Genomic DNA, 25,406 nt, shown 5'->3' with positions numbered 1-25,406 from the left:
ATGGCCACGTGATTGCCACGCGATATGCCTGCGACCTTTTCACCGACTTTGCGCGCGGCGGAAATACCAAATGATGAGCGAGTGTTGATTATTTTCATTCGAGAAGCACGGGTGTATTGATCGTCCAGCAGCGTATACACCGAGGAACTGGGCGGGTAAACGGCTGTGACGTCGTCTTTCCATAAAGAAGAGAAGACCTTGGCATCATGCTCTAACTAAATCTTAGTCAGCGTCGCTCGTATAAACTGGGTATACTTTGTTCCGCGTTGACTCGTTAACGCCCGAACATCCTTGTTTCGTGCTGTTCTATCAGTAGCGCTAGTACTGACCCGCCGAACGCTCGTCTAGGCAGTGTTCCTAAAGCGCTGACTCTCACAATGAAGTTTGGCAGGAAGATCACGGTGCGTCATTTTTGCGTATGGCGATGTGTGTGGAGCGAATTTTAGCCGACCATCGCTCTGACAGACAAATCTTTATGATGAGTGGAGACCCTTCTACATTGACTACAATTTGTTGAAGCGGGAACTTAAGGTGACTTCCGCCCCGAACTACTTGACCCATCCTCATCCGCTTTACCTGCGCAGGCCCGTACCACCTCCCACACCTGGGACGATAAAGATGAACGTGATTTCACCGCCATGCTCAAAAGGGAGCTTGATAAAGTTCATGATTTTCAGAAACAAAAGGTAAGCCCTCATCACCCAGTTCATCCCTCCGCTCGAGTTGATGCTATTCAGACCGCCGAGTTGTCTCGCCGTATACGGGAGGCTGAAAAAGATGTCCACAAACTCGTCGCTCAAGAATCTGCGCAGTCTGCTTCTGAACCGTCCCCAACCCATTCCTCCGACCCAGAATCTCACCAGGCACGCCCTTCCGACTACGGACCCGATGAGGGTTCCGATGACGATGATGACATGGATGACAACCAATCTGATGCCTCACTTGAAGACATTTTTCATGGCCTCGAAGAAGAAGTCGCCACCCTTGTAGCAGATGTTCACGACTTGGCACTGTACACAAAATTGAATATCACCGGTTTCCTCAAAATTCTAAAGGTATATCCCCTCGTACCTCTTGCTTTTTGCCAACTCACCATTCTCTCCTTAGAAACATGATGTGCGTTCTCCGGATATCATCTTGTGTCATGATTCATGACCGCTCTTAGAAATTAACGAACCTTCCACTCAAACCTACGTTCATTCAAGACTATCTTGAGGAAAGACCCTTCTATAAATATAACTGGGACGCCTTGATTGTCAAGTTATCCAAGCTCTACGACCTTGTCCGCACCCGCGGTCACCCTGTACAGGGTGATTCAAGCGCAGGCGGGAACCAAAGTGCCTTCGTCCGTCAGACGACCAAGTATTGGGTAATCATCCAAAAAAAATTCTTTTCAAGTCTATTTCTGTTAACAAGATTATTCCAGGTGCATCCAGATAACCTCGTACCGCTGAAACTGGCCATTTTACGACATCTACCCGTTCTCGGTCGGTGATGATGAACTGTCGTTACTTACAGTTGATTTAACTCCCCTTGCAGTGTTCAATGCCGAGAAGGAATTCGAGCAGAAGGATGCTGGTACGTTGTCGTTACAAAGCTGAAGACTTGATTCCGATGCGTATCGCAGCCATTACTTCCATATACTTCGACAATGAAGATCTTGAACTGTACCTCGGTCGACTAGAGAAGACAGAGGGTGCCGAAGCTATTCGTCTACGGTGGTACGGCGACACAGATGTGAAAACTGTGAGTGTGTCCTTGTCCATTTGTCAAGGTCACACTCAAGGTCCTCCCAGATTTTCGTCGAGCGTAAGACGCACAGAGAAGACTGGACGGGTGAAAAATCCGTCAAGGCGCGTTTCCCCATCAAAGAACATCTCGTGAACGCTTTCCTGCGTGGAGAATACACCATGGACGCGGAGCTCCAAGCTCTAGCCGACAAAGGCAAGAAAACCCAAGCCGAAGTCGATTCCATGATCCAGCTTGCGAGCGAGGTTCAGTATCGTATTCTTACGAAGCAGCTCCAACCGGGTGTGTAATCACGGCCAACATCTGACTTTTTTGCTCATAAATATGCTAGTCATGAGGACATTTTACAACCGAACTGCGTTCCAGCTCCCAGGAGATCCCCGTGTACGGATATCGCTTGATACAGAACTCACGATGGCTCGTGAAGACAACTGGGACAGTCGGTCGCGTGCTGGTGATAACTGGCGACGGACTGACATTGGCATCGACCATCCTTTTGACCAACTGCCAGCGGAGGACAAGGAGCTTTTCAAGTGCGTATTCGTTATCGAGCTGATCCTATAGAATATTCACGCTCTTAAAAGGTACGGTGTTTTAGAAGTCAAGCTTCAGACCCAGTTCGGACAAGAGCCTCCCAAGTGGGTCACGGACCTCGTTCAATCCTACCTCGTCGAAGCTGTTCCCAAGTTTAGGTATGAGTCTCACATGCAAGGCGTTTCTATTTATACTACTTACGGACTATCGCTAGTAAATTTATCCATGGTTGCGCTACCTTGCTGCCAAATCGTGTAGATCTTGTGCCATTCTGGCTGCCCCAAAGTGAGTCAGGAGACTTCCATTGCACCTTGCTTACCTTACATTCCCAGTGGATACCGATATCCTTAAGCCTAACACGGGTTACCTCACTGTCGAGCGCCCCGCAAAGAGCACTCCCGAGCAACAGTCCGGCGTCCTCTCGCCCGTGCACTCATATGTTGAGCCCGTCTCAGAGGGCGAAGAAGATGAGGAGATGGATTTGGCGCCTGCCAGAGATGAATTTCGGCGCATGGGGTTACCCCACGATGACGTCGCGGCAGCCATCGCATTCCGCGAGAAATCTCTCAAGGAACGCGATATGTCTACGCCTCAGTTTAGCGAGGGCAGCAGTTCTCGTGAGGAGGTGTGCGATGAGCGGACACCATTGTTGAAGATGCCACGGCCGCCGATGGCAGAGAGGACCGTGTCGATCGATCCGCTTGCGCCTTCTTCTGCGTTTGATGAGCGCCTGCGCGAGCGTTTGCAGGCGAAGAAGAATGTGCCGCCTCGTGCGCAAGAGGAGGTGCGGGAGGCTGTTGGTTTGGATGAGGAGAACTTGCGGGACGATGAGCGATTGTTGGTGAGAGACTGGACTGCGCCGTCTGGCAAGCGCATTGCAGTTCCTGTTCGTGTAGAACCCAAGGTATATTTCGCAAACGAACGCACGTTCTTGGTAGGACTTTCTTTCATTCACTGGTCTAGATCATTCACTTATTTTATTGTACCAGAAATGGCTCAGCTTTGCGGTGCTCATCGGATCCATCGCTACGACGTTATTAAACTTCGTAGATGCAGATGATCCGCGAGGCCTGATCAGCGCAGCGCTGTTCACCCTGGCTGCACTACTCGCCATCGCCTACTCCGCCATCATCTTCGTGTACCGAGCCATTCGTCTACGGGCGCGATCGGCGGAAGGGCTGTACTATGATAAATACGGCCCGACTATTCTTTGCTTTGTATTGTTGGCGGCGCTGGGTACCAATATTGGGTTAAGGGTGGCGGAGATGTGATGATGTGCGGGATGGGATGTATTGTTATGTATATTGAGGATTGGACGCTGATAGATCACTGGAATTCATTCGTTTTGATTCAGGTTTATGATGCGAGGCTCACATGCGCGTATGTATGCCAGCTTGGTGCAAGTCCAGGTTAGTCTCTTACCTAACAGTGATACAGTCAGATTAATTGGCCGGTCCGGCCCAGGCCGCGTCTGGGGCAAGCTCGGCGAAGTCGAGCAGTGTAATGACGCCAACATGCTGCTTGTTGTCGCCCCATCAACCCCGTAAAATTAAAAGATCTCTGGGGAGCCCAAGTGGCAGTGACTCGGAAGATGCCTGGGCGAGGCGCCTCGTCCCAAGCTACGTAAACTGGCGACTATCTCCATTCGTCTATGGGCGTCCTCTGCGCTTTTTCTTGCGAACTCCGACGTGAGCTCCAGAATGTCTGGTTTCGAGACTAGGTTAGGCATCAGTACATAGTAAGTCGTATTGTGGGTAGATGTCGTAGTACTACCTAGCGTCTATCCACACAACTTGAACTTACCGACACATTGTGGTGCGTGGTCAACAGGATTGCAGTCATGGATTTTGATTCAAATCCACCACTGTTAGACTCATTATGATCTTATCGCTAATATTTATCCGGTCTGGAACGTAATCAAACAAGATGTGACCCCACAATAGAGGTATCGATGTTGGATCGATGCTCAGATCTAGGTTGTCTAACCCAACGGTATCTATGATCTCGCAAGCAATGCAGCAACTCGGTGAGCGCAAGTTACACAACTTCCAGCAGCTAGTCCTATTTTAGGACGCGAAGATACCCTATGATTTGGGGGTGCAGTGAGCTGGCGAACTACTCTAGGGTTCGAGGCTGGTATTTCGATTGTAGCGTTCATTTTGTCAACAGAATGGGGCTGTCTCGTAAGGATGGACGCGATCTCGAATTATCGACTCTTCAGAGAGCCCATTGATTTACTGATGCTATCAGGATGTATCAGGCTGTGAAAATTGATGCACGGACGGTGGTGTATATCTAGCACGACTTGTCGTTGTCATACATCCACCGACTTCACCGATCCCTCACACCTTAACAGTATGATCCTAGTCTCAAATGATCCCATTTGGTGGCCGTCCGTTAATTCATATCGTATTTACAACTATTTTGTAGGTTCGTGGAGAGCCAGTCGTAATTTTTATAGGACCCATCTTCCCTTGGAACTCAGATATATCTTGGTGTTCTTCAAATTCTCTCGTTCGTGCAGATGTTTGTGGTGGGACCACGCTTGATCCTTAGTGTTCAAGAATATCATGCTAAGCAGGTGACCGACTGTGATGCAGCAAACAGCATGTCTTCGATTACTTTCCAGGAGCGCGTGCGTGCGTCAACTAGCAGCAGTGTATATAGCACGAGAAGTGCTCGATATGATTAACAGTTGTCGGGTACTAGTACCCTGCAGGGAGCGGCTTTGTGTTCGAAGTATCGTCGCAGTACTTGTTCAATGGACTAAGTAACCAATATCTTGTTGCATTACTGCTGCCTACCCCACACGTGCACGAAGTGGAAGGCTGGAACCATGTAAAACGTCTCGCAACTTGTTTATGTTGCTCCATAGTCGTTCCTTCTTTTCTTTGTTTAGTGAGATGATTTACCCTGACGTACGAATTTAGTGGCGCATGCGAGTTACATGCTAGACATTGATTGCCCATCTTCGTCTTCCTATCCCAGTTTTCTTTTTCTTCCGTAGGCAGGACTGCGATGACAACAGAGGATTGTGTCTGTTGACCCACTTGCGCCTTCTTCTGCGTTTGATGAGCGGCTGGGGATGTGTGGGAGGCTGCTGGTCTGGATGAAAAGAACTTGCGCGAGGATGAGCGGTTGTTGATGAGGGACTGGACTGCGCCGGCGGGCAAGCGGATTGCGGTATCTGTTCGTGTCGAGCCTAAGGTGTATTTCGCAAACGAACGCACTTTCTTGGTAAGACTTTTTCATTCGTTGATCCAGTTTGTTCGCTCTTTCTCGTTTCTATTGTCCCAGGAATGGCTCAGCTTTGCAGTACTCATCGGATCCATCGCTACGACATTGTCAAACTTCATGGATGCAGATAATCTGCGGGGTTCGACCGGCGCAGCGTTATTCACCCTAGCTGCACTACTCGCTATCGTCTGCTCGCCATTACCTACTCAGCATCATCTTCGTGTAACGAGCCTTTCGTCGACGGGCCCCGGCGGAAGAGCTGTACTATGACAAGGTATGGCCTGACTATTCTTCTTGCTTTGTGTTGTTGGCAGCGCTGGGTACCACTATTAGGTTGAGGGTGGCGGAGATGTGATTGTGATGTGCGGGGATGGGTTGTATTATTGTGTATCGACTTTGAGGCTTGACAGTGATAGATCGTTGGGGTTCATTCGGTTTCGTTCAGGATTGCGTCATGTGATGCGAGCATGCTGAGGAGTGATGATGACACCTGGTGACACCTGACGCGGACACATGGTGCATTTGATGGATGCGCAGAGTTTGATGGAATGCACATGTAGGACAATTGCGCTACTTGTGCGGTTTGATCGTAGGGATAGCGGTACGCCGGTACTGCAGAGATTACTCTTGGGAAGGAAAGAGAGAAACCAAAAAAAAAATCTGGTTTCTGAGAAATTACCGATAAGATCACACAGGAAAACTATAAAGACCTTCGCGCCGAGGAGGTAACGACATTCAAACTCCTTGCAAAGACCTTGAATTCATCAACCCAGCTATATCATCATGTACACCGTAAGCCTTGCCATTGCGTTTTCGTTTGCGTCACCTTGATCATTTCGCAGGTTGCTCAAGTCCCTGTTTCCCAGAACAACTGCGGTTCGGCCAGCTGCTCGTGCGGCGAATCGTGAGTCGTACTGCCTTTGAACGAAGTCGGATTTCTGGTCTGATTCACAACTTTATGCACAGGTGCCAATGCAAGGCCGGAGAGTGCAAGTGCTGAACGCTGAGAGTTTGAGGGGACGTGTAGTTATAGGATTGTTTATGAAGGAGTCAAGTGTAATACTGGTTTGGACGTTAACATGCATGTGGTTGGATTCTGAAACTGTCATCAGAGGACGTCCACCGTGTCAGAACAACGGCAAGCCGTCGGACTAAGTAACTGGGTTTGAATTTGGATTCTCCAGCGAGTCGGTCCAATTTGCGTCAGTGAGTTATGTTGTCCGAAACCACTCCGCGATCACCGTACCTAGTGGCTGTGGAAAAACTAGTACTGCCGTCAACAGCTCGCCATTGATCTTACTCCAACAAATTTCCACGACCTTTTAGACTCGTCACTACGGATCCAGTCTTCCACGTCTTTGAACAAGATCTACGTAACACCTCCCCAGCCGGTGAACTGTTGAGGTGCTCATCTGCAGCCTTGGGACCAACGTGATTCGAAGGTGTTTATGGCTCTAGAGCCTTGCGATGTCTCGCAAGCAGGTCAGTAACTTGGCTGCGAGTCGCGTAACTAGGGTTTGAGGTGCAGCAACTACCGTAGGGCTTGAGGCCGGAGTTAATAACAGTGTTCATTCCTGTTAACAGAATGTCGCGACCGTCTTATTAAGAGACCTTGGATGAGACGCTGCTGAATCGAGAATATCACTATCACAAAAAGTTGGGCTTCCTGATCATGAACGGCCATGAGGCCCTACATGTGCGATAATCCGAGTCGTCTTCCCTGTCATGTTCACTTCCATGTTCACGTACTATAGGGATGCGTTGTATACCCGCCAGACATCACTAATCAATTATGGATTGTTGATTAGGAGTGTATCAGGCTGTGATTGAAATTGATGCATCACCCTCGCAACAACTGCGCGATGATGCACTGAGTATATGCAGTGCGTTTTGCAAAGTTGCCTCACAAATCCTTCGGCCAATCAAAAGCAGGATTGGGTATCAACGTATATCAACATTTCAACCCTATTATGTTCGTTTCTGTGCTAAAAGGGCTGGATGGTGGTATATTTACCATGACCGCCATCGTCACGCATCCACCAACCTCACATGCCCACAGCTCACTCACATCCTCTAACAGCATGACACTAGTCTCAAATGATCCCAGTTGGTGGCCAACCATTAATGCGGCTCGCGTTTCCAGCTATTTTATAGGTTCGTGGAGAGCCGTTCGGCTGATGACGTTTATCTCTCGGTCTAACCTTGGCTGCGGTTTCACAGTTGCGGCCTCTGCTGGGTTGATGTATGATTGGGGTGAGCAAGATAGTGTTAAAGAACGGCTAATGTCCTCATGATATTTCCAGTACTCACATTCGGACAAGAGGTAGGTTGATGCTAGCCTATTACCGGAGGAGCTATATTGCTAAGAATGGTTTTATAGGTTGAGCTGGTCTGGGTGAGTAGAGTCCCATGTCAGAAGAACAACGTAAAAATGCAATTAATTCGCAACAGAGGCAGCGCTGGTCCCTCATGACTTTTCTGTATCTCATTGTGTGTAGCCCGTGTTATAGGTGTTATGGGCAAGTTGTGCTGACTTGAACCTATCCAAGGTGCGCTACATTGGAATATTATATACTATGTATGCTTTGAGGGCTACGTTATTGGTGTTGTGCTGATCAGTCGCCTCTCGCAATCAGCATCACGGTGCTGAGTATGTTTCCTCACATACACTGTGGTTGTGTTTTCTGACCGGCAGCATATAGTATGGGTTCCGACGACAGATGTAGTGAGTATTCCATACTTATGCCTGCCGCTCCCACTCAACCAACCACACTCACATGTAGGGGTGAGTAATATTTTCGATTAGCTTTCAATATAATGACTGTCGCAGTTGTGAGTTTGTTTGGAGTGTGCGATCCTCCCCAGACCTATCACTAACTCGATTTGTTAGGCTTTATCATGTACTTCGTGCAAGATTGGATGAGTCTCGTTATAAATCTAATACTGGGGGGTGAGCTACGCAATACCTCAGTGCTATTGACTTGACTGAAAATTCACGCAAGTCGTCATGATCGCTCGGTTACATGCCATGTACCAACGATCCAGAAAGGTGCTGATTGTGCTCGTTGTCGTTTTGCTGGCTGTCACCATCGCCGATGGAGTAATCATCGCAATATCAATGAGGGATATTTCAGCGGGTAAGCTTAATTATGAGTGACTTCAGGGTGTGAGGCTCATTGACGAATACCAGAGGAGCTCATTCTCTTTGACACATATCAGTGCACCATCGACTACAAGGGAAATGTCCTACCTCTGGATACCACTGTGAGTTGGATACTCCCCACTGTATGGGACGTCCTCGCACTGTGTCTCGCAGTCTGGATTGCTGTAAAACACTTCCGTGAACGGCGACGACAATCAGCAAGAGGGATTATCTGGAACTGTTTCACGGTGTTGATGAAAACTCATCTGTTTTATTTTGCAAGGTGAGTTCTTAATGTGAATATGGTTCCCTTGTTCTGCTGACGTTCCATACGTGCTAGCGTTCTTGCTGTGTCTTGCTTCAACCTTCTTTACATATCTCCAACGATCTTAGCGGTATGCCGATCTGTCGCTGACCCCTGCATGCAACCACAGTTCATCATTTTTATAGGACCAATTTTCTATGGAAACAAAGATTTATCTTGGTTTTCTTGACGTTTTCCTGGTTGTGAAGATGTTTGTGCTAGGACCACGCCTGATCCTTGGTGTTCGAGAATACTATGATAAGCTCATGGCCGAGTCCGACGCAGCGACTCACATGACTTCAATGGCTTTCCAGGAGCATGTGCATGTGTCAACAAGCAACAATGTGTAGGAGGAGAAACATTCCATATGATTACTAGCATTTAATAGGACTTGTCAGTGGGCATTATACAGGAATCTAGCTGGAGAATTTGTTTTGGTTTCGTCGCGGCGATAGTATATAAGTCTTTTAGATATTCCAAAGTCGATTTAGCAGAGAGTCACTGGCACTAGCCTGAGATGTAGACTCGGTTGACTCACTCTAACTACTTGTCCAGGTCAATTTGAGATAAGTACGACTCGAGCAGGCAAGGTCGAACTAGGTGACTAGGTTTGAATTTGGGTTCTCCAGTTGTTCGACCACTCTGTGGTTGCCGTGTCTATGATAGTACTAGTGGCTATGGGCAAGACAACTTATCAACTAGCAACAGCTTGCCCTTTATTTAATTCCACGACCTACTCATCACTGCGGATCCAGTCTTCCAGGTCCTTGAACAAGAGCTACATAACAACTCCCCAGTCGGTGAGGTGTTGATGATCATCTGCAGCCTTGGGACTAATATAATTAGAAGGTGTTTACGGCCCTGGGGCCCTGCGACGTCTTGCAAGCAAGGTCAACAACTTGACTGCGAGTCGCACAACATCCTCCAGCTAGAGTCTACAGTACGTTTTGTAAGGTTGCATCAGATTTTACACGTACCGATTTTCAGCACCCTTATGATAGCCCGATGACCGAGGGAGAGAGCGAGAAGGGTGCATATGTGCTGAGGACGAGCAGCAGCAGGAGCAGCGAGATTAGCCAATGATTGAGAGGTATGCTTGAAGGGCCTGGCAGCTGGCAGCCCAGGTTGGACAGGTGAGCTTCCGTTTGCTTTGTCTGGATGACGCTCATCAAGAATCATTGAAACGGCAGGCTTTATGATTGTCGTCTGGGGCAGTCACGGTGCCCTATGTGGACGGTACGTACACACGGCGGGCTGTTCTATGGTCACAGGCCTGTGTTAAATCAATGAACTACATACTTTCACTGATGGAATAACTGATGCGTGTGGAGCAAGAAGATCTGGGCAGGCCACAAGTTGCCGAAATCGCGAACAGGTTTTCGATCTTTGCGGTGTTCGATCCTTTATCATTCCACGGTGTCAATATTGCGCTGCACTGCAGTTTCTCTACCGTGAGAACCCAAAATATACTTCGCCCAATCAAAATAAGTAAGATTAAGTAAGACGATGTTTTCCTGATGCATTTCTGCCCCCAAAGCGCTCGATGGTGGTATATTTAGCACGACCGCCATCCTCATACGTCTACCATCTTCGCTTGCGTATACCCATCCTCTAACAGTATGACACTAATTTCAAATGATCCCAGTTGGTGGCCGAGCATCGATGCAAATCGTGTTGGCGGCTATTTTGTAGGTTCGTGGAGAGCCTGTCGAATGATGACGGTGATGTGTCAATCTAACCTTGGCTGCGGTTTCGCAGTTGCCTCCTCTGCTGCGGTGATGTATGATTGGGGTAAGCAAGATAAGTATTAAAGAACCGCTGATATCATCATGGTATTTCCAGCATTGACATTCGGGCAAGAGGTAGGCTGATGCCATTAACGAATGCGGCAGTCTGACAAGAGTTTTACAGGTCGAACTGGTCTGGGTGAGCAGAGTCGCACATCGTAAGAAGAACACGTAAATATAATAGTGGCAACAGAGGCAACGCTGGTCCCTTATGACCGTTCTGTATCTAAGTGTGTGTAGACTCGCGTTATAAGTGTGATAGGCAAGTTGTGCTGACTCAAATATATCTTAGGTGCGCTACCTTGGAATATTATATGCTATGTATGTTCGGAAGGCTAAGCGATCAGTGTTGTGCTAATCGGTTGCCTCCCACAATCAGCATCGAGATTCTGCGCATGTCTCCTCACATACATTGTAGTTCTTTCTTCTGACCAATAGTATATAGTATGGGTTCCGACAATCTCAGCGACAGATGTAGTGAGTGTCCTGTACTTATACATACCACCCCTACCCAACCAACTGCACTCCCATGTAGAGGTGAGTAAGATTATTGATCAGCTTTCAATATAATGACTGTCGCAGCTGTGAGTTTTTTTTTGGAGTGTGATGTTAATCGCTAATTCGATTTGCCAGGCTTTATCATGTATGTCATACAAGAGTGGACAACTGTCGTCGGAAGTGCAATACTGGGTGGTGAGCTAAACGGCTGCAATACCTCAGTGCTGTTGACTTGACTGAACAATCATGCCAGTCATCATGATCACTCGGTTATATGCCATGTATCACCGATCTAGACAGGTGTTGATACTTCTCGTCGTCGTCTGCCTGGCTGTCAACATCGCTGACGTAGTGGTCGTTGCATTATCAATGAGACACAGTTCAGGGGGTAAGTTTTAATTATAGATGAATGACTTATCGCATCAGGCTCATTGACGAATACCAGATGAACTCATTCTCTCCGGCACTTATCAGTGCACTGTTGACTTTTCCGGAGAGGATGCATTGCTGGTTACCATGACTTGGATATTTACCACTGTATGGGAGGTCCTCGCACTGTGTTTCGCAGTCTGGATTGCTATAAAACATTTCCGTGAACTGCGACGACAAACGGCAGGAGGGATTATTGGGGACTGTTTCACGGTGTTAATGAAAACTCACGTAGTTTACTTTGCGAGGTGAGCTCATAATGTCACCATCGTTCTCGCGTTTTGCTGAAGTTCCGTACGTGGTAGCTTTGTTGCTGGTTCTTGCCTCAACCTCGGTTATACGTTTTCAACAATGTCAGCGGTATGTCAATCTATCACTAACCTCTACATACGGCCACGGTTCATCAATTCTATAGGACTCGTATTCCATTGGAACTCAGATTTATCTTGGAGTTCTTCAAATTTTCATGCTCATACAGATGTTTGTATTGGGACCACGCCTGATTCTTAGCATTCGAGAATATAACGCTAAGCTCGTGGCCGACTCCGACGCAGGGACCGCCATGACTTCAATTGCGTTCCAGATGCGCGTGCATGTATCAACTAGCAGCAGTGTGTAGGAGGAGAAACACTCGATGTGATCAACACTTGCTCAGGTAGGAACAGTGGACGCGGAAAGCCCGCATCCCATACCACCCCATTTCCCCTGTACAAAATCGGCGTCGGCCTTTGCCCGACAACATGCCGACGTAGTACTCGTGGCACAACATACGACAGATTATACATACTATACGATAGATAAGCCGGGAGCAAGCCCCCCCGCATCTGAATAGGGCTATGTCCGACATAGGGTCTACGACCCCAAAGGACAATAAATTTGGATTAAAAAAAAACACTTGCTAGGCATTGTGCAGGAAGCTGGAAGCTGGAGAATTTGTTTTAGTTTTTGTTGTAGTGCTCATATAAGCTCTTTGATGTTCCGAAGTAAATTTGCAAGAGAAATAGGTCTAGAGTATATATCACTTTTTTCTTTTTTTCAAGGTCAGATTTCTGTCTTTGAGAGTAGTACTCTATGTAAGACAATACATTCTCGTCTAAGGGACCCTGTGTCCCGCCGCACCTCAAGATTCATGAATGCCCCGATGTGAGAGTTGACTCCACCGGTCCGCCGTTCCCGCCGCACGTTTTAGACATGCAATCTGACGACGGAGGGGACTTTTAAGGTACGCGCATTTAAGCAACGGATGGAGATAAACGGAACACGTGCTCGGTCGCACAATGCGACTAGTATTGGAACTAGCCCACACCCGTTGTGCCTTCGGCACATGTCTACATATTACATTTACAAAATACTATATACTTTTATTTTAGTTCTGAAGACAGAGGACACGGGAGAATTTTTTGGGAAGGGCAAGAGTCAACAGCAAGACACAAACAGTGAGACTGAAGTTTACCTGGGACACTGGCTTGCAATCCCGTGGCCTCGTACCTCGGCCAGCGGGATGCAAGCCAGTGTCCCAGGTAAACTTCAGTCTCACTGTTTGTGTCTTGCTGTTGACTCTTGCCCTTCCCAAAAAATTCTCCCGTGTCTCTGTCCTATTTTCTGCTTTCCTATCTCCCGTTCTCCCGTTCTCCCGTTCTCCCGTTCTCCTGTTCTCCCATTCTCCCATCCTCCCGTCCTCCTCCCATTTCTCCATTCTCCACCTTCCCATTCCCATGTTTACCCATTGCCCATTTTTCCTATCTTTATATTTTCGCATTTTTATGTATACGGAATTACAGTACATATATACATCATTGTTGTTTTCACATTTTTCTATTTGCTTGGTGTTCCTCCCCTTGTTGTGGCTTAACCAATTTTGGACAGTAAGGGAGAACGGTTTTTTGAAATTGAAACTCCGATTGACAGAACCACGCGAAATTTCTAAATCGAGGTTAAGCGAGCTAAGCGCAAACCATGTGGCCTTTAGCGAGCTACGCGTCTCCCACACACAGCCACAAAACCGGTCTCCCATAATACTATGACGAGTCCAAGCCCGTTGTGCCTTCGGCACAGGAAGCAAGCAGAGCACTTTGTGCTCTGCTGGAGGCACCTTCAGTGCTTTGACTCACTGTGTCTGCATATTATTTACTTGTGAGAAATAAATAAATTCTTACATCTTACATTATATAGTTTTGTTTTAGTTATGGGATGTTGCACAAACAGTTTGACTGAAGGTTACCTGGGACACTGGCTTGCAATCCCATGGCCTCGTGCCTCGGCCAGCAGGATGCAAGCCAGTGTCCCAGGTAACCTTCAGTCAAACTGTTTGTGTCATGCTATTGACTCATACACTTCCTCCCAATTATCTGATTTCCTATCTCCCATGTCCTGTGTCCCGTGTCCCATGTCCCATGTCCCATGGTTCTGTGTCCCACTGTCCCACTGTCCTGTTGTCCTGTTGTCCTGTTGTTTGTCCTGTTGTCCCATTGTCCCGTTGTCCTGTTGTCCTGTTGTCCTGTTGTCCTGTTGTCCTGTTGTCCTGTTGTCCCATGTCCCGTTGTCCCGTGTCCCACTGTCCCATTGTCCCATGTCCTATTGTCCCATGTCCCATGTCCCATGTCCCGTGTCCCGTGTCCCGTGTCCCGTGTCCCGTGTCCCGTGTCCCGTGTCCCGTGTCCCGTGTCCTGTGTCCCATGTCCCATTGTCCCATGTCCCATTGTCCCATTGTCCTGTGTCCCATTGTCATGTCCTCCCATCTCCCATCCTCCTATTGTCCTCCCATTATCCTCCCATCATCTTGTCCTCCTGTAGTCCTGTCCTCTTATCCTCTCATCCTCTCATCGTCCTCCCGTCCCCCTGTCATCCTCCCATCCTCCCATCTCCCTATTCACCCCATTTCTCCATTCTCTATCTTCCCATTCCCATGTTTACCCATTGCCCATTTTTCCCACCTTTATATTTTTGCATTTTTGCATTTTTGCATTTTTGCATTTTCACACTTTCACATTTTCGCATTTTCGCATTTTTCATATTTTTCTATTTGCTTGGTGTTCTTTTTCTATCCTATTGTGGCTACATTTATATTTATACACAATTGCAGTACATATACATCATTGTTGTTGGAGCCACCTGCCAAATCAGTCAACCCTTACATACTAACGGACGAAGGTTTGCGCAAAATTCAAACTCCGCTTGACAGAACCACATGGCATTCCCTTTTTCAGCGCTCCAAGGGAGAAGGGATTCAAACAACCGACGCAACCGAAACTGCCGGAATACGCGGAATACGCGGAATACGCGTCTCTCACGGTTTCCCCCATACCATTCTCCCTTACTTTATAGACGAGTCCAAGCCCGTTGTGCCTTCGGCACAGGAAGCAAGCAGAGCATTTCATGCTCTGCTGGAGGCACCAAAGGTGCCTTGCCTCACTGTGTCTACATATTATTTAATTTTGTGAAATAAATAAATTCTTACATCTTACATTTAAAAAATATTATATAGTTTTGTTTTAGCTATGGGATGTTGCACAAACAGTTTGACTGAAGGTTACCTGGGACACAGGCTTGCGATCCCGTGGCCTCGTGCCTCGGCCAGCGGGATGCAAGCCAGTGTCCCAGGTAACCTTCAGTCAAACTGTTTGTGTCATGCTATTGATTCATACACTTCCTCCCAATTATCTTGTCCCGTGTCCTGTTGTCCCGTGTCCTGTGTCCTGTGTCCTGTGTCCTGTGTCCTGTGTCCTGTGTCCTGTGTCCCATGTCCCGTGTCCCATGTCCCATGTCCCGTGTCCCATGTCCCATGTCCTGTGTCCTGTTGTCCCGTGTCCTGTGTCCTGTTGTCCTGTTGTCCTGTTGTCCCATTGTCCTGTTGTCCCGTGTCCTGTGTCCTGTTGTCCTGTTGTCCCATTGTCCTGTTGTCCCGTGTCCTGTGTCCTGTTGTCCTGTTGTCCCATTGTCCTGTTGTCCCGTGTCCTGTGTCCTGTTGTCCTGTTGTCCCATTGTCCTGTTGTCCTGTTGTCCTGTTGTCCCATGTCCCATGTCCTGTGTCCCATTGTCCCATGTCTTGTTGTCCCGTTGTCCCATGTCCCATTGTCCTGTGTCCCATTGTCCCATGTCTTGTTGTCCCGTTGTCCCATGTCCCATTGTCCTGTGTCCCATTGTCCCATGTCCCATTGTCTTGTCCTCCCATCTCCCATCCTCCCATTGTCTTCTCATCCTCCCATTGTGTCCTCTTGTCCTCCTCTTGTCCTCCCATCCTCCCATCTCCCTATTCACCCCATTTCTCCATTCTCCATCTTCCCATTCCCCTGTTTACCCATTGCCAAATTTTCCCATCTTTATATTTTCGCAATTTTGCATTTTCACATTTTTGCATTTTGCATTTTTCACATTTTTCTACTTGCTTGGTGTTCTCTTTTCTCTTTTCCCCACAAAAATCCCAAAATCCCTTGTTGTCCTTCAATTTTTACTATTTATTATGTATTCACAGTTGCAGTACATATAAAATTCATTGTTGTTGTGCAAAATGAAGGGCCAGTGAGCACTTGCCAATCCCATTGTGGCTCAATTTTTACAAATTCCCACGTTTGGACAGTGAGCTCGTATAGTAAGGGACAACGGTTTTTTCAAATTCAAACTCCGCTTGACAGAACCACATGGGATCCTTTTTTCAGCGACCTTACCGACGCAACCGACACCATGTGCGCTACGCGGAAATGCCCAAATCCTCCCACATTCCCCCCCTCCCTTCTCCCTTACTTTTTAAGATTTATTTATAGATGGGTAAAAGAGGCAAAAAGACGAGAAGGATAAGCCGGAGAGGTTGACGTGGGCTTGGATCCTTTTCTATTTCCATAGAACATTTATTCCGTATAGGCGAGTGTAGATGATTAAGTGGTTGGTTGATTAAGTGATCCAGTGATCGTGCGATTAGGAGGTCATATGGTGGTAGAAGTCGAATTATGCGTGGGTAGGATATGAGAGTGCGATTGAGTGCGATGTACGAGTGTGGTGGTGCGTACGATGCGACGCGATCTTGAATGTGGTGTCAATCTACGAATGAATAACAATTGATGGCGTCTGCCAGTCCGATCGTGCTGGAGTCATAGAAACTTCACCGAATGTGGTCTTCAGTCTTCCTGTCGTGTTGATGAATCGAATGAGATGTGTGATGGCTTCGTGGTCGTATAATCACCACAACTTTACTTGAGCACAGTCGTTCAACAGCCTTCGTTCCTTCTTTTCTCTGTGTAGTGACATCTATCCTTCATGTACAGAGTTATTAGCAATCAGGATTACACCTTGTAAAATAGTCGCCATCGCGTCACCATTCAACTCCTCATTACATCCAAGCGCCATTGCTTGACGGGTTGACAGGTAGCAAAAATCTGTCAGTCTTCGTCTTCCCGTTTGACCGACGCAGATTGCTATTGAGAACTGTGCAAACGGGACAATAATACGAATAGTTAGACATGATGTAGGTGCATACACTGATAGCCTTGCAAGGCGTCTAATACACGTCGTATAAAAGCAGGTCCGGTTTGGGAAAGAATATTGATGGAGGCCGAGCGACTCGAAGGTGTTGGACGCGTTGTCGAGGCGATCGTCGGGTACAATACATAGGAAATTCCAGGGGAAGTGGAGGTCGAAAGCATTTTTCTTTCTTTTTTAAATCGTTGTTTATTGTCCGCTGGGGCCTTGTCCTATGGTAGACAGTACATGCTGCGTATGGTCGAAAGCATGAGCCTCGCCATAAGTGGGCATGCGGTGATTTTCGTCCACCAACACATTAGTGTGCCCCATTCGACGATTTCAGAGAGGTACATCGTAATGCCTGGAGGGCAATGTACGCGACTGTGTCTGAATCAGCTTTCCAGCGAGTTTGAAGGAACCTCACCATGATGATGGGAGGACAACGAGAGTTTGATTATTCTTAAAATATTCTGTCGTAGAGAATGCAAAGTTAAACGTAAGTGAAGGTAGCATCAGCTCAAAACCCCGCGCCAAAGACGAAAAATTTCACCGACCTCCAAGGCCAATAGCCAACAGCGTAATATAAACCAGCTTTAATCCCCTTGTCACTATCCAACCTCGCCTTCTCGCGCAGATTAAGGGCAGAGTCTTCATCATACTCAACATTGTCGCCGTCTCCGCGTGCGGAGCTGCTATCTCTGCTATCTGTTCCTTCACCGCGCCTTTGTTTTTCGGGGGGTGCCACGGGTTCTGGTGCTGGTTTATCATCGACTGAAGAGGCTTCTTCTGACAATGTGTCCAGAGGATGAGATGGGGATAAAGTGAGAAGGATACGGCTTGAGTTGATTCTTCCTTTTCACCTTCCATTGACTCTGCACAAGTGTCTCGGTCACAATCGATGGCACAGAAGGAGGATCAGGAGTGTCGTCAGATTCCGTGCTTGATCTTGGCGATCGGCGTAGTAGATAGGACTGATTTTGACTGAACGGTTATTTCCCAGTCAGACGTGCTATGATATCGTTTGTCCTTTGGGATGGGATGGGTAGGTGCTATACGACGCAAGTCCGTGGTGGTCTAAGCGCGCAACAACTAGAAATATTCGTGTGCAGTCTGTTTGAGATTTGTGTTTGCGCTTCCCCTTCACCGAAACACACGGGTTCGCTTGCGAAGCGTTGTCATTGTCGGCGCTGTTATTACCGGCGCCGCCAGCTCATTCTCTCCCGGACGCGAGCGTTACAGCACTGTTTTGTCCAGGAGACGATGCGCGGAGGACGCTCGTGCATGCGATGCAAGGTGTGGAATGAAGAAGAGGTTGCGCAAAGGATGAATGTGAATTTGAGAGAGTACTGATCAATGAACCGGTCCTTCGGCCGCACCTTCCAGAGGTACGTACCCGTCGAGTATCTGGTGTTGGTTTTTCAAAATCAGATTGTCAATGTCTATGGTTCGTCTAAGGGAGACTAGGAACTTCTTCGAGCCCTGCCACATTCCGCACATCTCCTCATCCACCTGCAGGTCCCATCGTCGACGGCCTCTGATCATTCGCCGGCCATCTGGAAAGTAGGATACTGATGGAATACGCCAAGTACGGGCAGGGTGTTCTTCGGATGCCTTCGGGCGAGGTCTCTTCATAAGCGAATTCAAGAATCACGATAGGCCAGGTTGACTCGTCCGAGAGCGCACATGAAGGCGCTCAAGGCGAAAATTCCATCTGAAATCTGGTCTATCGATATGAAAATAAGTACTTATGGTGGTAGCAGTTCAGGGTACTTAGTACACCTTCTTTTCATTCCGGGACGTTCCGAATGAACTTCGTGAACTTAAGTTCTCGTGCACAGTGACGCAGGAGAGGTATCTCCCGTACGTACACTAACCGTAGCATCAATCAATCTCACCGTAACAACAACTTGAACCCATCGCACTCTACTATGTACAGAATCAATCCCATCTTACCACCAACTACTACATTACCATCCAGTTCTGCAAGGCGAGCATCCGTCTTCGCCATCTACGTCGCTGCCGAGCTTCAAGATAATCCATGAATAGCATCGGCATTCGTTCTGAGGTGGTAGTTTGGTTCGGACAAGAACCTCCCAAGTGGGTGACGGACCTTGTCCAGTTCCACCTCGTCGAAGCCGTTCCCAAGTCAAAGTATGATTCTCATAGACAAGGGGTCCTTGCCAATTACGAACTCAATTAATAAATTCACCCACGGCTGCGTCATCCCACTGCCGAATTGTGTAGAAAAGTTTGTCAAGGAACGCGATGTGCCTGCGTCTCAGTTCAGCAGAGGTAGCAGCGCTCCTGAGGAAGTGTGCGATGAGCTGACGCCACAGATTGCAGTTCCTGTTTGTATCGAGCCCAAGGTGTGTGTCGCAATCGAGCGCACGTTCTTGGTAAGACTTTCATTCGCTGGTCGAGTTTGTTCGCTCATTTTTATCGTACTAGAAATGGCTCAGTTTTGCAGTGTTCATTGTATCGGTCGCTACGACATTTTTAAACTTCGTGAATGCAGATTATTCGTAGTGCCTGATCAGCGCAGCCTTGTTCGCTCTAGCTGCGCTGCTCGGCTGTGCTACGACAGTTATGGACTATTCTTTGCTTTGTGTTGTTGGCGCCGAGCATATATGAGACGCAGGGGTGTTATTTATGTATTGAGCCTTGGACGCTGATAACTGATCGTTGCAATTCATCCGTGTTTATGATGCGGACATGCTGATCTGGGAGCTGGATGTAGTAATCGCAACTCCAGGTTAGTCTCTAGTTTTTGACCCAACGCAGAGTTGATATGTCTAATTATAAGACTAATGATAGATCTTGACGAATGATGGAGGTAGAGTTTGATGGACGCACATGTAGGACAAGTGCGGTATTTGTGCGGATTAATTTCCGTATGGATGGCGGTACGCCTGTACTGCAGAGATTGCTCAGTAAATCTACCAAGGTCTTTCATTATCCCTGAGTAGGCAACGGCAAAACCCCAAAGATCTTGAACACGTCAATTTTCAACCCATCCAGTGCAATATCATGATGTACATCGTAAGCCTTGTTTCTTGTATCGCATTTCGTTATCTTATCCTGATGTTCTTTCACAGGTTACTGCGGCTCGACCAGCTTCAAAGAACACGCAACTACTCTACGATTCGAGACTGGAGTTTAAGAACAATTTCCAGTTATATTGTTCATTTCTGTCAACAAAATGCCACGACCGTCTTATTGAGAGACCTTGGATGAGACGCTGCCGAGCCTCATCGAGAACACGACCAGGTTTTATCTTCACAATGCGAAGGACAAAAAGTTGGGCTTCCTGTTCGGTCGTCAAGTCTCCTTATAAGTATGTGCTGGGACCCCCTAAGTTCGAAATCAGGAACTGCCTTGTGTTGCGCCCCGCCAATCACACTACCTGAAATATGAACTGTCAATGAACGCAATATGCAATTCAGAATAGATAAGAGTCTACGAGTTGGCTAGCCCCCGCATCATTGAAATGCAGTTGTGCGTCCAAAAAAGGAAAGGCAGCTTTCTCGCTCACAGCCCGAGTCTTCTCAAGCCTTCTCTCGGCGAGATTATCATGCATCATGTCACTTTGAATGTAGGGTAACGCGCGTGCATGGAGTTTCCCTGATCCGGGGTCCCAACAGGACTCATTTCGAGCTAAATTGCTGCCGGGCAACTCCTGAGGACCTACTAGGAACGACTATATTCACCCTATTGGGTCTGACTACGGGACACTAGGTTTGATGGACCGCGGCTGGTGACATATCTAAATTCGAGCTATCTTCAGTATATAACGATGCGGCTGGAGAAGTCACTCAGGCACCGTCGTGCGCCCCTCAGGCCTAATCATGTCTTCTATGACTTTCAACTCAAACGTTGGCATCCCAGTAGATGAAGCTAATTTAATGTCAACAGTTCTGGAAGGCATTTTATACGGTGGGTATCACTATCGATTGGTCCATCCCATGGTCACCAAGCTACCGTTTTACAGGCTTTTCAGTCCTCATGTTTATGGGTACCATATGGACATTCACCTACAAACGTCGCATCAAGGACGTCAATCGACCTATCGCTGCGGTCGCTACCTTGATGTTCCTACTGAGTACTGTGGTTAGCTTCTCGGGGCCGCTTACATACGATGTCACATCTGCTAAAGTCTCCCAAGCACTTGGTCGTAGGCATCATTCGTATTGATGACGGACTGGTGAAGTATCGCGACACGTATCCGGGCGGCCCAATGGCATTCTTCGCAAACTCTACCGAAGGGACGTTTACGGTCAAGGATGCGATACTCACGTTGCAAACTCTGCTTGGTGACGGGGTGGTGGTGGGTTCAATTTGTTTTTATCTGCCGGCTTGAAACCCTCGTGGCTTATAGAAATATCCTTTTTGCCAAAAGATTTATCGATGTTACGTAGTTTGGCGATCTGTCTGGGTTATTGTTGTCCCATGCATAATGTGGTGGGGTGTCGCAGGTTAGGTCCAGTCTTTCTCAGGAAGTTGTGTGCTCTGATGTTGTCTCGAAGCATTTGGTATCTGTATGGTCTACAGCATATCGCAACAGCAGACTGACACTGCGACTGGAACTTGGATTACGACGTTCATTGTCCTTACAATGGCAACTAATTTGTTGAGTTCAGGTAAGCACACTTCTGCGTAAGCCCAATTTGAGGCCAATTTGAATATGTACAGGGTTACTGGCATATCGCATCTGGATAACCGAACGCAATGTCTCTATGGTTCTTATGACGAAGCGAAAAAGACCTATATTGCGTGTGCTGGTAGATGCCACTATTTTGTACTCTGTGGCGACCTGCTGTTCACTAATCTCTTTCCTCTGTTCGAGCAATGGATTGTATGTTATGGCAGACCTGGTAATTCCGCCGTTAATACCTGTTATCGAAAATTACTGAGCTTCAATCAACTAGGTCGTCCAGATCATCCCCATTGCCTTCTACATGGTATTTATCCGCATCGCGACCAGTAAAAACAATCAAGATTACACCTCGACTATCCGTGGCGGGACAACCGTGACAGAACGAAGAAACTCGCAACAATATCATGTGCAGCCCTTACACACTATATACAAGCAGCCTGAGAATGGTATACTATCCTTCTTGACTGATAACCCCAAAATAGCGACATATCCAGTAGCGTCAGTTGTCCAGCTCAGCGTGCTAGACTTCTGTACAATAGTCCCACTCGGCATCAGGGAAAAGCTCCCATGTAAAATTAGTAACATCACGCAGAACCACAGCCGACTTTATTGAGTCAGTTCGTTAACTTATTATTGCAGAAACATACATATTTACCAGTGATCAAGCTCAAGCCCTGACCCTTTTTAAATTTAACTACTCTGATTTAGAGTAGGTGAGGTGGCGCGTGTGGTCTCTAAGAGAAAACAATACAATTACCTTGTTAACCTGAACTTTCGAATGAGTGAAGAATAGTGCCCAAGCAAAACTGAGACAATGAGACAAAGCTTGGAAGAGTTTGCGCTCTTTCTTTTTTTGGCCGTATCAGCGAAAGGCGCACATGTATTGGCGTCCGCAAAGTAAAATAGTAATTGGCCGCCATCATGGTGGGGTAGGGAATCCAGGAAGCAAAGCATGCCTGCAAGTCCCAAGAACAGGTGAGGTGAGCCCAGAAGCCGTCCGGTCCAAGGTTCGGCCACCATGCCTGAACCTGACCGATGGTCGAGTTCAGGGTTCGCAGATATAGGGCCATGAACCTGACCGAACCGGACTTCGGAGGCACTAGTAAAAGTTGGACCTAGACCTGATCCGAACAATAAGTAGTTCACAGACACATCACCTGATGCATGGACCCCATGACCGGTCGGCTTGATAGTACTAGCCCACACCCGTTGTGCCTTCGGCACATGTCTACATATTACATTTACAAAATACTATATACTTTTATTTTAGTTCTGAGGACAGAGGACACGGGAGAATTTTTTGGGAAGGGCAAGACTGAAGTTTACCTGGGACACTGGCTTGCATCCCGCTGGCCGAGGTACGAGGCCACGGGATGCAAGCCAGTGTCCCAGGTAAACTTCAGTCTTGCCCTTCCCAAAAAATTCTCCCGTGTCTCTGTCCTATTTTCTGCTTTCCTATCTCCCGTTCTCCCGTTCTCCTGTTCTCCCATTCTCCCATCCTCCTGTCCTCCTCCTCCCATTTCTCCATTCTCCACCTTCCCATTCCCATGTTTACCCATTGCCCATTTTTCCTATCTTTATATTTTCGCATTTTTCGCATTTTTCACATTTTTCTATTTGCTTGGTGTTCCTCCCCTTGTTGTGGCTCAATTTTTACCTATAACCAATTTTGGACAGTGAGGTCGTATAGTAAGGGAGAACAGTTTTTTGAAATTGAAACTCCGATTGACAGAACCACGCGAAATTTCTAAATCGAGGTTAAGCGAGCTAAGCGCAAACCATGTGGCCTTTAGCGAGCTACGCGTCTCCCACACACAGCCACAAAACCGGTCTCCCATTCTTTTATGACGAGTCCAAGCCCGTTGTGCCTTCGGCACAGGAAGCAAGCAGAGCACTTTGTGCTCTGCTGGAGGCACCTTCAGTGCTTTGACTCACTGTGTCTGCATATTATTTACTTGTGAGAAATAAATAAATTCTTACATCTTACATTATATAGTTTTGTTTTAGTTATGGGATGTTGCACAAACAGTTTGACTGAAGGTTACCTGGGACACTGGCTTGCATCCTGCTGGCCGAGGCACAAGGCCATGGGATTGCAAGCCAGTGTCCCAGGTAACCTTCAGTCAAACTGTTTGTGTCATGCTATTGACTCATACACTTCCTCCCAATTATCTTGTCCCATGTCCTGTTGTCCTGTGTCCCATTGTCCCATGTCCCATGCCCCGTGTCCTGTTGTCCTGTGTCCCATTGTCCCATGTCCCATGCCCCGTGTCCTGTTGTCCTGTGTCCCATTGTCCTATGTCCCATTGTCCTGTCCTCCCATCTCCCATCCTCCCATTGTCTTCTCATCCTCCCATTGTGTCCTCTTGTCCTCCTCCTGTCCTCCCATCCTCCCATCTCCCTATTCACCCCATTTCTCCATTCTCCATCTTCCCATTCCCCTGTTTACCCATTGCCAATTTTTTCCCATCTTTATATTTTCGCAATTTTGCATTTTCACATTTTTGCATTTTGCATTTTGCATTTTTCACATTTTTCTACTTGCTTGGTGTTCTCTTTTCTCTTTTCCCCACAAAAATCCCAAAATCCCTTGTTGTCCTTCAATTTTTACTATTTATTATGTATTCACAGTTACAGTACATATAAAATCATTGTTGTTGTGCAAAATGGAGGGCCAGTGAGCACCTGCCAATCCCATTGTGGCTCAATTTTTACAAATTCCCAATTTTGGACAGTGAGCTCGTATAGTAATGGACAATGGTTTTCGCAAATTTAAACTTCCGGTTGACAGAAGCACATGGGATCCCTTTTTCAGCGACCTTAGCGAAATAAGCATTCCAAGCGGCTTGTACCGACAAAAAACCGACGCTTGGCGACACCATGTGCGCTACGCGGAATACCCGTCTCCCACCCCTTCCCCCACACCCTTCTCCCTTACTTTTTAAGATTCTCCCTTACTTTATAGACGAGTCCAAGCCCGTTGTGCCTTCGGCACAGGAAGCAAGCAGAGCATTTCATGCTCTGCTGGAGGCACCAAGGTGCCTTGCCTCACTGTGTCTACATATTATTTAATTTTGTGAAATAATAAATTCTTACATCTTACATTAAAAAATATTATATAGTTTGTTTTAGCTATGGGATGTTGCACAAACAGTTTGACTGAAGGTTACCCTGGGACACAGGCTTGCAATCCCGTGGCCCTCGTGCCTCGGCCAGCAGGATGCAAGCCAGTGTCCCAGGTAACCTTCAGTCAAACTGTTTGTGTCATGCTATTGACTCATACACTTCCTCCCCATTATCTGATTTCCTATCTCCATGTCCTGTGTCCCATGTCCCATGGTTCTGTGTCCCACTGTCCCACTGTCCTGTTGTCCTGTTGTTTGTCCTGTTGTCCCGTGTCCTGTTGTTTGTCCTGTTGTCCCTGTGTCCCATTGTCCATTTTGTCCCGTGTCCCATTGTCCTGTTGTCCTGTTGTCCCATGTCCCATTGTCCCATGTCACCTTGTCCCATGTCCCTGTCCCATGTCCGTGTCCGGGTCCCGTGTCCCGGTCCGGTCCCATTGTCCCATTGTCCTGTGTCCCATTGTCATGTCCTCCCATCTCCCATCCTCCTATTGGT

At 47.4% G+C, this 25,406-nt stretch overlaps 6 protein-coding genes across 6 annotated transcripts; all 6 read left to right on the top strand.

Annotated features, from left to right (window-relative positions):
• Positions 1–377: 377 nt before the first annotated feature.
• On the top strand, positions 378–3,554 carry EDB91DRAFT_1246841 (SPX-domain-containing protein; the record flags this gene model as incomplete). The annotated part of the gene is made up of 15 exons (XM_041322713.1): positions 378–401; positions 466–531; positions 585–686; positions 738–1,055; positions 1,108–1,116; positions 1,166–1,369; positions 1,427–1,487; positions 1,540–1,578; positions 1,628–1,746; positions 1,797–2,031; positions 2,081–2,282; positions 2,334–2,441; positions 2,498–2,568; positions 2,616–3,217; positions 3,273–3,554. 15 exons carry the CDS (start codon positions 378–380, stop codon positions 3,552–3,554), a joined length of 2,442 nt encoding a protein of 813 aa, XP_041178644.1.
• A 1,337-nt stretch (positions 3,555–4,891) lies between these two features.
• Positions 4,892–6,021, top strand: EDB91DRAFT_1335642 (uncharacterized protein; the record flags this gene model as incomplete). Its single annotated transcript, XM_041325502.1, has 3 exons — positions 4,892–4,922; positions 5,360–5,520; positions 5,581–6,021. 3 exons carry the CDS (start codon positions 4,892–4,894, stop codon positions 5,788–5,790), a joined length of 402 nt encoding a protein of 133 aa, XP_041178643.1. The 3' UTR covers positions 5,791–6,021.
• A 1,464-nt stretch (positions 6,022–7,485) lies between these two features.
• Positions 7,486–9,471, top strand: EDB91DRAFT_206035 (uncharacterized protein). The gene is made up of 13 exons (XM_041326425.1): positions 7,486–7,674; positions 7,741–7,773; positions 7,824–7,843; positions 7,901–7,915; positions 7,972–8,010; positions 8,070–8,098; positions 8,157–8,170; positions 8,223–8,249; positions 8,411–8,470; positions 8,523–8,657; positions 8,711–8,945; positions 9,003–9,057; positions 9,113–9,471. The coding sequence occupies exons 1-13, from the start codon at positions 7,491–7,493 to the stop codon at positions 9,314–9,316; spliced, it is 1,050 nt and encodes a 349-aa protein (XP_041178642.1). The 5' UTR covers positions 7,486–7,490; the 3' UTR covers positions 9,317–9,471.
• A 1,171-nt stretch (positions 9,472–10,642) lies between these two features.
• On the top strand, positions 10,643–12,584 carry EDB91DRAFT_1346052 (uncharacterized protein). Its single transcript, XM_041325871.1, has 13 exons — positions 10,643–10,658; positions 10,725–10,757; positions 10,809–10,828; positions 10,878–10,892; positions 10,947–10,985; positions 11,046–11,074; positions 11,133–11,146; positions 11,199–11,234; positions 11,387–11,446; positions 11,505–11,639; positions 11,697–11,928; positions 11,986–12,040; positions 12,096–12,584. Exons 2-13 carry the CDS (start codon positions 10,745–10,747, stop codon positions 12,297–12,299), a joined length of 852 nt encoding a protein of 283 aa, XP_041178641.1. The 5' UTR covers positions 10,643–10,658; positions 10,725–10,744; the 3' UTR covers positions 12,300–12,584.
• A 6,349-nt stretch (positions 12,585–18,933) lies between these two features.
• Positions 18,934–19,498, top strand: EDB91DRAFT_1124011 (uncharacterized protein). Its single transcript, XM_041318346.1, has 2 exons — positions 18,934–19,426; positions 19,478–19,498. The coding sequence occupies exon 1, from the start codon at positions 19,173–19,175 to the stop codon at positions 19,332–19,334; it is 162 nt and encodes a 53-aa protein (XP_041178640.1). The 5' UTR covers positions 18,934–19,172; the 3' UTR covers positions 19,335–19,426; positions 19,478–19,498.
• A 1,194-nt stretch (positions 19,499–20,692) lies between these two features.
• Positions 20,693–22,448, top strand: EDB91DRAFT_1220917 (uncharacterized protein). The gene is made up of 7 exons (XM_041320902.1): positions 20,693–21,067; positions 21,123–21,241; positions 21,297–21,458; positions 21,531–21,606; positions 21,658–21,771; positions 21,824–22,005; positions 22,060–22,448. The coding sequence occupies exons 1-7, from the start codon at positions 20,980–20,982 to the stop codon at positions 22,399–22,401; spliced, it is 1,083 nt and encodes a 360-aa protein (XP_041178639.1). The 5' UTR covers positions 20,693–20,979; the 3' UTR covers positions 22,402–22,448.
• The last annotated feature ends 2,958 nt before the right edge of the window (positions 22,449–25,406 follow it).

The sequence above is a fragment of the Suillus paluster genome (genome assembly GCF_016628075.1).
Source record: "Suillus paluster strain FC165 chromosome Unknown EDB91scaffold_17, whole genome shotgun sequence".
NCBI lineage: Eukaryota > Fungi > Basidiomycota > Agaricomycetes > Boletales > Suillaceae > Suillus > Suillus paluster.
This window is presented reverse-complemented; position numbering and strand designations above follow the sequence as displayed.